General features: G+C 45.9%; 1 protein-coding gene across 3 annotated transcripts; it reads left to right on the forward strand.

Annotated features, from left to right (window-relative positions):
- Nucleotides 1-398: 398 nt before the first annotated feature.
- Nucleotides 399-11991, forward strand: med16 (mediator complex subunit 16). 3 transcript variants are annotated; one of them, XM_029275606.2, is made up of 16 exons: nucleotides 399-417; nucleotides 3045-3207; nucleotides 3324-3431; nucleotides 3622-3791; nucleotides 3895-4176; nucleotides 4250-4399; nucleotides 6412-6517; nucleotides 6632-6787; nucleotides 7007-7224; nucleotides 8960-9166; nucleotides 9552-9762; nucleotides 10416-10549; nucleotides 10635-10827; nucleotides 10953-11166; nucleotides 11478-11558; nucleotides 11714-11991. In XM_029275606.2, the coding sequence occupies exons 2-16, from the start codon at nucleotides 3069-3071 to the stop codon at nucleotides 11838-11840; spliced, it is 2496 nt and encodes an 831-aa protein (XP_029131439.1). In that variant the 5' UTR covers nucleotides 399-417; nucleotides 3045-3068; the 3' UTR covers nucleotides 11841-11991. The 3 variants fall into 3 exon arrangements, with proteins under 3 accessions (XP_029131439.1, XP_020481295.1, XP_020481296.1); XM_020625639.3 differs by lacking the exon at nucleotides 399-417 and adding an exon at nucleotides 1641-1841; XM_020625640.3 differs by lacking the exon at nucleotides 399-417 and adding an exon at nucleotides 1641-1841 and having other exon boundaries at nucleotides 11484-11558.
- Nucleotides 11992-12542: the final 551 nt, after the last annotated feature.

A 12542-nucleotide genomic window follows, 5' to 3' on the forward strand; every position in this document is an offset into this window, starting at 1 on the left:
ACGAGATCTGACAGATATAAATAAATACTGGAATAAATAAATAAAAGAATTAATAAATAAATAGAAACTAAATAAATGGGACATAAATAATTAAATGTCTTAAATTTATTTCTACATTTATTTATTTATTTCTACATTTATTTATTTCCACATTTATTTATTTCTACACATATTTATTTCTACATTAATTTATTTCCACATTTACTCATTTCTACATTTATTTATTTCTACATTTCTGTGTCCGTATGCCAATGAGGTAGGAGGGACTAACGTCAGTCTCATTCAGGATTGGTCAACTGAGCGATCCAGTCAGGTCTATTCTGAGACTTCCTGTTGACATTAAGCAGACTAGCATGGCTTCAACCGGGAGACCGCTGGCAGACCTGCTGCGGGAAGTTGCTGACCAGTTTGAGAACTGTGAGTTTATTTTGAGTTTCGCTAAAACTCTGAAATAAGCCATCTTCACTTCTTCAGCTAGCTGTCAGCATCGAACGGAAGTAGTAGATTTGGATCATCACACTCCTGTGTCCAATCCTGAATGAGACTGACGTTAGTCCTTCCTACCTCATTAGCATACGGACACAGAAATGTAGAAATAAATAAATGTAGAAATGAGTAAATGTGGAAATAAATAAATGTGGAAAGTTTTTATTTATTTATTTACGCATTTATTTATTAATTCATTAATTATTTTATTTATTTATTCCAGTATTTATTTATACATGTATTTATTTATTTATTTATACTTCTGTCAGATCTCGTCCTCCATAGATGCCAACAGAAACAGGCAAAGATAAACTGAGAACGGTTGAAGGATGAATGTAAAGATGATCTGGGTTAGCTGTATTTATATTGTGTTGCCGTTCATTTTTATACATATTTATTTTAGTATACTCTATGTTTATGTACGCATATTGTCTACTGGGGAATGCAAAATTGATTCCTACATAAAATTTCCAAAAGTGAAGAATCCAGGGCAGTAGGCGCCAAATAATGGGGGGTATGAATGTGTATGTGGGTATGAGTGGGATGTGCTTCGCTTGTGTGCTGGTGTATGCGTACATATTTTATATTTTTTTATATATCATTGTATAATATGCAATGACAGTAAAGATCTATCTATCTAGTTTGTTTTCAATAATTAAAAATTGCAGAAAGCTCCTGACCAACTTTCAAATTGCACAAAAACATTGGCAACATTTCGGTACAAAAATGTTACAATTGTTTTTGTGCTTTTTTTGACAGTGTGCAGGAGTTTTCTTTCAGTTTTTGGTACGTTCATTCCTTCCACGGCATCTTATCGATCACTAAATGGTTTAAACACGTGGTATCAAAAAATATCAAAGTTTCGTACATTTCTGATGTTTTACGGAGGCACCTGAAAGACATCGCTCAGGGATTAATACATTCAGGCGAAGGCTGAGCCGCGGCGCCGTATCAGAAACACACAAACTTCAGTGTAAACAGATGATACACAAACTGAACAGCTCGTCCAAACACACAACAACAACAACAACAACAACAAAAACAACGAAGAGACTTTTAACACATGTTTACTGTCTGATGGGACATTTTTACAGTCTCCTGTGATGTTTTACAGACAGGCACCTTAAGGACAGCTCTGTGTCTGTTGGGTCCTTACACTTTGTTTGACTGAATGTAGGAGCACGGGTTTGTTTCTTACGCGACTGATGTGAAATATAACTTAATACAACTTTAGACAACTTAAACAGACTCCATTCATTCATTTCAGTTCTCCGTTTAAAAGACAAACTTTAAGTTAAGTCAAGAAAACTCAAATTTTAATTTTATCTGAGTATCTGGAGCGGAAACAAAGTCAGGTAAGCTAACGTTAGCACCTTAGAGACGTCTGTTTTTAAAGGACCAATCAGATGATAAAGTTACTTTATGAACATGCAGCAGCCAGTATGTCCTCCTTCTAACTTTACATTCTGCTCCTGAATGCTCTGGATTTGTTTGGACCAGAGAAGGTAGAAGCTTTTAAGACACGCCCCCACATGGCCGTTTTGGACGCCCCTCAGTTTGTCAGATATGAGAGCAGTTATCAGGTCAACAGGTGTTGCAGCGATGGAAGCGGTCAAGAGAAGTGGTTCAGATAGAAGTGATTGTACCCGACCTAAAAAGCCTCTGCATGTTTCTAATAAGCTCCACGAGCAGAAACGTGCTCAAACTAGGATCAATATTGGAGATGCTTTTGAAAAATGGAGAGAGGTTAGAACACAGAAAGGTTTACAGACCCATGCAGAGCTGGATAAACACTGAAGCTTCAGAGTCCACCACATGGTGACCTGAGTGAGCATCCACTCTCACCCTCTTATCACAGGACCCCTCTCAGAGATAGAGCACACTTCAAAAAGAGCTTTGACCCCTCTGCAATTGAAGCTCTGAACAAGCTTCCACGCTGACCGCCCCTTTCTATGTTTCTACTTCCTGTTCTATGTTTCTAGTTCCTGTTCAATGTTTTCTTCATGTGTACCAATCATGCAAAGCTGTGAAAACAAAGTCCCCCCAGGGGGACAGTAAAGTGATCTGATGTTTTTAAAGGATCAACCTGCAGAAAAGAACATCTTCTTCATTTAAGAGTTTTTTAAACGGAGATCAGATTGTAAATATATTCTTACTTTTTTTACTTCAGCAGTAGAAAGAGCTCCTCCAAATATGTGTGTGAAGTTTCTAAATCCACTCTGATCCTGTATTTGATCATGTCTATAAACTCCTCTATTTCAGCCCTGCTCAGAACAGGCTGTTTCTGTGTCTGTACCTTTAAATATGTAAATGAGCTGTGTCTGACCACGCCCCCTCTCTGGAAGGGCTTGGGTGTACTCAGTCTTTCTCGCTCCATGTCCTAATGTTTACGGTGAGAAGGCAGACTCAGAGGGCAGAACAAACACCTAGCTGTGGGAGTGTCACCCACCTGGGGGAGGGGCTACTGCCCTTTGTGCATCTTTCTGTTTTTGTTCACTCCTAGTGTGCAGTAACATGCTGTATTAACCCATGTACCTCCTTCACCTGTGTGTTCTCAGGTGAGTCTCCACCTGACCTGCATCATGGAGCTGGCCTACGTGTGTGAGTGGGAGAAACGTCCCAAAAGCACTCACTGTCCCTCCATCCCCCTCGTCTGCTCCTGGTCCTGCAGGAACCTGGTGGCCTTTACCACAGACCTGAAGAACGAGGACGACGACAAAGGTACACACACACACACACACACACACACACACACACACACACACTCACACACACTCGCACACAATCACACACTGAGTCGTCTGCTTTCTTTGTGTGTGTGTGTGTGTGTGTTCTAGATGTTAGTCACATGATCCACATCATTGACACTGAGCATCCCTGGGACGTTTACTCTATCAGCTCTGGACACACTGAGGTCATTTCCTGTCTGGAGTGGGACCAATCAGGTAGGTTTAGTATTTTTTTTTTTTTTGTCCTTGAGAAAGATATCAGACTTTAATTGGTGTGTGTGTGTGTGTGTGTGTGTGTGTGTGTGTGTGTGTGTGTGTGTGTGTGTGTGTGTGTGTGTGTGTGTGTGTGTGTGTGTGTGTGTGTGTGTGTGTGTGTGTGTGTGTGTGTGTGTGTGTGTGTGTGTAGGCTCTCGGTTGTTGTCTGCAGATGGAGACGGTCAGATTAAATGCTGGTCTATGTCGGATCACCTGGTTAACAGCTGGGAGAGCGTCCTCTCGTCGTCTTTGGACGGAGATCCGATCGTGGCTCTGAGCTGGTTACACAACGGCGTGAAGCTGGCCCTGCATGTGGAGATGGTAACACACACACACACACACACACACACACGAATATTTAAGGACATGAGCCTGTCAGACAGTGAACAGGGGAAAACTGTTCCGCTGTTCTCTCTTGGTGCAGTCGGGTTCTACAAACTTTGGGGAAAAGTTTTCCCGGGTGAAGTTCTCGCCGTCGCTGACTCTGTTTGGGGGGAAGCCAATGGAGGGCTGGATGGCGGTGACGGTGAGCGGGCTGGTCACGGTGTCACTGCTTAAACCAGGCGGCGCTCTACTAACAGCAAGCGAGAGTCTGTGCCGATTGAGAGGCCGCGTGGCGCTAGCCGACATCGCCTTTACCGGGGGAGGGAACATTGTGGTGGCGGCCACAGATGGCAGCAGCTCCTCGCCCGTCCAGTTCTACAAGGTGAGAACCAGAACCCCACCTGACTATCCCTCCGAGCTTCGGTTCTTCCTGCTCACCTGGTCTGTGTTCTTAGGTGGTCGTCAGTGTGGTCAGCGAGAAGTGTCGCATCGACACCGAACTATTACCGTCCCTGTTCCTGCGTTGCACCACCGACCCGCTGAGGAGGGAGAAGTACCCCGCCGTCACCCACCTCAAGTTCCTCACACGGGAGAACTCTGAACAGGTAACCAGGAGAACCTTTAGAACCAGAGAGAACTCTAAACAGTTAACCAGGAGAACCTTTAGAACCAGAGAGAACTCTGAACAGGTAACCAGTAAGACCTTTAGTACCAGAGATAACTCTGAACAGGTAACCAGGAGAACCTTTAGAACCAGAGATAACTCTAAACAGTTAACCAGGAGAACCTTTGGAACCAGAGAGAACTCTGAACAGGTAACCAGTAGGACCTTTAGAACCAGAGATAACTCTAAACAGTTAACCAGGAGAACCTTTGGAACCAGAGAGAACTCTGAACAGTTAACCAGGAGAACCTTTAGAACCAGTGATAACTCTAAACAGTTAACCAAGAGAATCTTTAGAACCAGAGAGAACTCTAAACAGTTAACCAAGAGAATCTTCAGAACCAGAGAGAACTCTGAACAGGTAACCAGGAGAACCTTTAGAACCAGAGAGAGCTCTGAACAGGTAACAAGTAGGACCTTTTGAACGAGAGAGAACTCTGAACAGGTAACCAGGAGAACCTTTAGAACCAGAGAGAACTCTGAATCTGAATAGGTGGCTAGTAAGACATTTAGAACCAGAGAGAACTCTGAATCTGAATAGGTGGCTAGTAAGACATTTAGAACCAGAGACAACTCTGAATAGTTAACCAGGAGAACATTTAGAACAAGGGAGAACTCTGAACAGGTAACCAGGAGAACCTTTAGAACCAGAGAGAACTCTAAACAGTTAACCAGGAGAACCTTTAGAACCAGAGAGAACTCTGAACAGGTAACCAGTAGGACCTTTTGAACCAGAGATAACTCTAAACAGTTAACCAGTAGAACCTTTAGAACCAGAGAGAACTCTGAATAGTTAACCAGGAGAACATTTAGAACAAGGGAGAACTCTGAACAGGTAACCAGGAGAACCTTTAGAACCAGAGAGAACTCTGAACAGGTAACCAGTAGGACCTTTAGTACCAGAGAGAACTCTGAACAGGTAACCAGTAAGACCTTTAGTACCAGAGATAACTCTGAACAGGTAACCAGGAGAACCTTTAGAACCAGAGATAACTCTAAACAGTTAACCAGGAGAACCTTTGGAACCAGAGAGAACTCTGAACAGGTAACCAGTAGGACCTTTGGAACCAGAGATAACTCTAAACAGTTAACCAGGAGAACCTTTGGAACCAGAGAGAATTCTGAACAGTTAACCAGGAGAACCTTTAGAACCAGTGATAACTCTAAACAGTTAACCAAGAGAATCTTTAGAACCAGAGAGAACTCTGAACAGGTAACCAGGAGAACCTTTTGAACGAGAGAGAACTCTGAACAGGTAACCAGGAGAACCTTTAGAACCAGAGAGAACTCTGAATCTGAATAGGTGGCTAGTAAGACATTTAGAACCAGAGAGAACTCTGAACAGGTAACCAGTAGAACCTTTAGAACCAGAGACAACTCTGAATAGTTAACCAGGAGAACATTTAGAACAAGAGAGAGCTCTGAACAGGTAACCAGGAGAACATTTAGTACCAGAGAGAACTCTGAAAAGGTAACAAGTAGGACTTTTTGAACCAGAGATAACTCTAAACAGTTATCCAGGAGAACATTCAGAACCAGAGAGAACTCTGAACAGGTAACCAGGAGAACCTTTAGAACCACAGAGAACTTTGAACAGATAACCAGTAGGAACTTTACAACCAAAGAGAACTCTGAACAGGTAACCAGGAGAACCAGAGAGAACTCTGAACAGGTAACCAGGAGAACATTAAGAACCGCAGAAAACTCTGAACAGGTAACCAGGAGAACCTTTAGAACCAGAGAGAACCTCTCTGCACAGGTAACCAGGAGAACCTTAAGAACCGCAGATAACTTTGAAAGTTATGCTGGTGATTAATTAGAACCCCTGCATGGTTTTGGGTTCTGTTCAGACTGAGCTGTAACAGCAGAAGCTGGAGAACCTTTAGTGGAGTCACACATAGTCTTAGGCTGTTGCAGAACTGAAGACCATCACAAAATGTTTGTGTGTTTCAGGTTCTGCTGTGTGCGTCCAATCAGAGTGGCAGCATCGTTGAGTGTTGGTCTCTGAGGAAAGAGGGACTTCCTGTCAACAACATTTTCCAGCACCGCTCGCCAGTCGGTAAGACAAACAACCTGGATCTTATTGGTTCTTACTGGTGCTGTAATTAATGAATGAATAATTCATGTAATTACCCTCTAAGGGTTTAACCTCTGTGTGGTTCCTGTGGTTCAGTCGGGGAGAAGCAGCCAACCATCCTGAAGTGGAGGATCCTGACGACCACCAACGACTTGGAGCGTGTGTCGGCTGTTGCTCTGCCCAAACTACCGATCTCCATCTCCAACACCGACCTCAAAGTGGCATCAGACACCAAGTTCTGCCCTGGACTCGGTAAAGAGAAGCTGTCAGGATGTTAGATCCTGGACCTTAACCTGGTCTTGGACTGGGCAGATAACATCAGTTACACATGTTTCAATTAAAACAGCTGCTGTCGTTAGACTCTGGCTCCATCTCCAGGTGACTTAGTGGACTGGGATAGGCCAGCTAGGCCAAGTGGAGGTTTAAGGGTGCCCTGCAGACCCTCTGAGATCTGGTTCTGTTCATTTTCAGGTCTGGCTCTGGCATTCCACGACGGCAGCATTCAGATCCTGCACCGTCTCTCCCTCCACACCATGGGCGTGTTCTACGGGTCCTCCTCATCCAATCAGAGACCAGGAGAGGAGTCCGTCCTCAAACGCCAGAGAACAGGAACTCCCGCCCTCCACTTCAAGGCCCTGCAGTTCTCTTGGACTTCACTGGCCCTGGCTGGGGTGGACAACCACGGCAAGGTAAGGACTAATGCATACCTGTAAGTACAGCTGACGCACACCTGTAAATACAGCTGACACACACCTGTAAATACAGCTGACACACACCTGTAAATACAGCTGATACACACCTGTAAATACACCTGACACACACCTGTAAATACAGCTGATACACACCTGTAAGTACAGCTGACACACACCTGTAAATACAGCTGACACACACCTGTAAATACACCTGACACACACCTGTAAATACAGCTGATACACACCTGTAAATACACCTGTCACGCACCTGTAAATACACCTGTCACGCACCTGTAAATACACCTGTCACACACCTGTGAATACACCTGTAAATACACCTGTCACACACCTGTAAATACAGCTGTCACACACCTGTGAATACACCTGACACACACCTGTAAATACACCTGTCACACACCTGTAAATACAGCTGTCACACCCCTGTGAATACACCTGACACACACCTGTAAATACACCTGCCACACACCTATAAATACAGCTGTCACACACCTGTAAATACACCTGTCACACACTTGTAAATACACCTGTCACACACCTGTGAATACACCTGTCACACACCTGTAAATACACCTGTCACACACCTGTAAATACACCTGACACACACCTGTGAATACACCTGTCACACACCTGTAAATACAGATGTCACACACTTGTAAATACACCTGTCACACACCTGTGAATACACCTGTCACACACCTGTGAATACACCTGTCACACACCTGTGAATACACCTGACACACACCTGTAAATACAGATGTTACACACCTGTAAATACACCTGTCACACACCTGTGAATACACCTGACACACACCTGTAAATACACCTGTCACACACCTGTAAATACACCTGACACACACCTGTAAATACACCTGACATACACCTGTCACACACCTGTAAATACACCTGTCACACACCTGTAAATACACCTGACACACACCTGTAAATACACCTGACACACACCTGTGAATACATCTGACACACATCCGTAAATACACCTGTAAATACACCTGTCACACACCTGTAAATACACCTGACACACACCTGTAAATACACCTGTCAATCACCTGTAAATACACCTGTAAATACAGCTGACACACACCTGTAAATACAGCTGACACACCTGTAAATACACCTGACACACACCTGTAAATACAGCTGACACACCTGTAAATACACCTGTCACACAGCTGGGGGGGGGGTTCAGCTTCCTGACGGCTTGGTGGATGAAACTGTTCATGAGTCCGGTGGAGCTCGGAGGCTCCGGTACCGTCTCCCAGATGGCAGAACGACCACGAGGGTCTACTGAATGACCACGATGGTTCAGAATGACCACGAAGGTTCAGAACGACCACGAGTGTCCACTGAATGACCACGAGGGTCTACTGAATGACCACGATGGTTCAGAATGACCACGAAGGTTCAGAATGACCACGACAGTTCAGAACGACCACGAGTGTCCACTGAATGACCACGAGGGTCTACTGAGTGACCACGATGGTCTACTGAGTGATCACGATGGTCTACTGAATGACCACGAGGGTCTACTGAACGACCACGAGGGTTCAGAACAACCACGAGGGTTCAGGACGACCACGAGGGTTCAGAACAGGGTTCAGAACGACCACGAGGGTTCAGCACTGCATACTGACTGTGGCTATCCTGAAGGGCGATCCATTGTGTTCATGTCTGACCTGCTTTGTTTCCACCCCAGCTCCACATGCTGCGAGTGTCGCCCTCTATGGGTCAGGTGCTGGAAATGAACACCACGCTGCGCCACCTGCTGTTCCTGCTGGAGTACTGCATGGTGACAGGCTATGACTGGTGGGACGTCCTGCTCCATGTGCAGCCCACTATGGTCCACAACCTGGTGGAGAAACTGCACGAGGAGTACATGAGGCAGAACCAGGCGCTGCAGCAGGTGAGCAAGAGAGAACGACAATCAGCTGCTTTAATTAACCCGTCATTAATGAAAGAACTGTAAACAACATAAAGACATTTCAACATCCTTTAATTACTTGGGTTGGAACATTAAAGATTTTCAGACCAAAACAAACTCTCTCTTCAGACACCTCCTTCACCCCTCTGCCCAACCCCTCGCCTCCCCCTCCCCCTCCCCCTCACCTCCCCTCCCCCTCCCCTCCATTCCTGTTCCACCAGCGAGTGTCTGAGACGAAGAGACATCATACCTGTTTTCACCTTTCCAGGTTCTTGATGTTTTCAGAGACAGTAGAAGTAAACTACACTTCCCATGATGCCTCAGCAGGTGTCCCTCCCCTCTTTAATCTGGGTGTTGTCACTCTCAGGTTCTGGCGACGCGCATCGTGGCTGTGAAGGCTTCCCTCTGCAAGCTCTCCACAGCGACAGCTGCTAGAGCGTGTGACTTCCACGCCAAGCTGCTGCTAATCGCCATCAGCTCCACCTTAAAGTCTCTGCTCAGGCCACACGTCCTCAACACACCTGACAAGAGCCCAGGTGACCGCCTGACCGAGATCTGCGCCAAGAACACCGACACAGGTGAGTCAGCTGAGACAGGTGAGACAAGTGAGAGACAGGTGAGACAGCTGAGAGACAGGTGAGAGACAGGTGAGACAACTGAGAGACAGGTGAGGCAATTGTGAGACAGCTGAGACAGGTGAGAGACAGGTGAAACAACTGAGAGACAGGTGAGGCAACTGTGAAACAGCTGAGAGACAGGTGAGACAGCTGAGAGACAGGTGAGGCAACTGAGAGACAGGTGAGGCAACTGTGAGACAGGTGAGGCAACTGTGAGACAGCTGAGAGACAGGTGAGAGACAGATGAGACAACATCAAGACGGGTGAGAGACAGGTGAGACAGCTAAGAGACAGTTGAGACAGGTGAGACAGCTGAGAGACAGGTGAGAGACAGGTGAGACAGCTAAGAGACAGCTGAGACAACATCAAGATGGGTGAGAGACAGCTGAGAGACAGGTGAGACAACATCAAGACGGGTGAGAGACAGGTGAGAGACAGCTGAGACAACATCAAGACGGGTGAGAGACAGGTGAGAGACAGCTGAGACAACATCAAGATGGGTGAGAGACAGGTGAGACAGCTAAGAGACAGGTGAGAGACAAGTGAGACAGATGAGAGACAGGTGAGAGACAGGTGAGTGTAGACATTGAGATTGTTGATCGGTGTGTCCTCAGATATCGATAAGGTGATGATCAACCTGAAGACGGAGGAGTTTGTGTTGGACGGCCCCCCTCTTCAGTCCCTGCAGCAGCTCATCCAATGGGTGGGAGACTTTGTCCTGTACCTGCTGGCCAACCTGCCTAACCAGGTGAGCTAAGAGACCTGGGAGACTTAAAGGGATACTTCACCCAAAATAAAACAATGATAACAATCTGATCGGTTGTGTCGTGCAGGGCTCCATGGTTCGGCCCGGGTTTGGCTTCATGAGGGACGGGGCGTCTCTGGGGATGCTCAGGGAGATGTTGGTGATGATCAGGATCTGGGGTCTGCTGAAGCCCGGCTGTCTGCCCACCTTCACGGCCACGTCAGATAACCAGGACAGCATGCAGCTGCTGTTCAGACTGCTGACCAAACTGTGGATCTGCTGTAAGAAACCCACTCCTGAGCCTAAACCTGGACCTGGTCTACAGTTACTGATCCAGACCAGGTTCCGGCTTCCTGTAGGTGATCAGGGTTAGTTAGTTTTTAATGTGTTACTTCCTGTGTGTCAGCCCGGGACGATGGCCCGCCCCAGGACCCAGATGAGACTCTGATCGACGAGTGCTGCCTGCTGCCCAGTCAGCTGCTGGTCCCCAGTATGGACTGGCTCCCAGTCAACGACGGCATCATCGTCAAGCTGCAAGGAAAACACCCACTCAGGCTGCAGTTTGGAAAGGCCTCGTCTCTGCCAGGAGGGGGCGCCACACCCCTGGAGGTCTTCACCAGGTAACACACACCTGAAGCTGAGATCATAGACTTGACCAATAGGAACATCTTATCTCAGACCGCCCGCCCCCTGCTGGTCATTACACAGAATGTTTTACACACTTCAACATTTTCATTATTATAGACTCATTATCACTTTTTAATGTGTGTGTGTGTGTGTGTGTGTGTGTGTGTGTGTGTGTGTGTGTGTGTGTGTGTGTGTGTGTGTGTGTGTGTGTGTGTGTGTGTGTGTGTGTGTGTGTGTGTGTGTGTGTGTGTGTGTGTGTGTGTGTGTGTGTGTGTGTGTGTGTGTGTGTGTGTGTGTGGGGGAGTCCCAGCTCTCAGAAGATGGATAACCTGCGCTGTGTTCATATGGGTGTTTGTCCCACTGAGGAGAGTAAAGCCTGCACCAGGTGAGTCAACAGGAAGTGATGTCATACTTTAGGACTGTGATTCATAAATCTAGTTGTTGTGTTTCAGGTGTTATAAACACAGGAACTCTGTAAAGGTGTTGTTGTGTTTCAGGTGTTATAAACAGGAACTCTGTAAAGGTGTTGTTGTGTTTTAGGTGCGGCTGTGTGACGATGCTTCGTTCTCCAAACAAAACAAACGCCATGAAGCAGTGGGAGCAGCGCTGGATCAAAAACTGTCTGTGTGGAGGTCTGTGGAGGAGGATCCCGCCCACACTCACCTGAACTCCAGACACCTGGACTCTAAAGGTGTCTGGAAACAAAGACTGGACCTGGTCTTGGTCTGGTCACCTGTTTCACCTGTATGATGTTTGTCTGTTTTTCAACCTGTAAATATGTTGTTGTATTTTTACTTTAAATAAAACTTCAAACCCTTTATGTTGACCTGGTTATTGGGGCGGGTTGAACTTGACAGGTGGGCGGGTGTTTGCCTCACCTTGAGGTCTGGATCAGTATCTGGCAGGGAAGAGTCTGATGAGGAGAATGAGTCCAGCTATCAAAACACAGTGAGGGGAACGATCAGAGACTGAGGGATGGATGTTGGTGGATGATGTTGGATGATAATGGATGATTATGTTGGATGATGATGTTGGATGATGATGGATGATGATGTTGGATGATGTTGGATGATGATGGATGATTATGTTGGATGATGATGGATGATTATGTTGGTGGATGTTGGATGATGTTGGATGATGATGATGGATGATTATGATGGATGATTATGTTGGTGGATGTTGGATGATGATGTTGGATGATGATGATGATGGATGATGATGTTGGATGATGATGATGGATGATGATGATGGATGATGATGATGTTGGATGATGATGTTGGATGATGATGTTGGATGATGATGGATGATGATGGATGACGATGTTGGATGATGATGGATGATGATGTTGGATGATGATGGATGATTATGT

Source organism: Labrus bergylta, chromosome 6 (assembly GCF_963930695.1).
Source record: "Labrus bergylta chromosome 6, fLabBer1.1, whole genome shotgun sequence".
NCBI classification, from domain to species: Eukaryota; Metazoa; Chordata; class Actinopteri; order Labriformes; family Labridae; genus Labrus; species Labrus bergylta.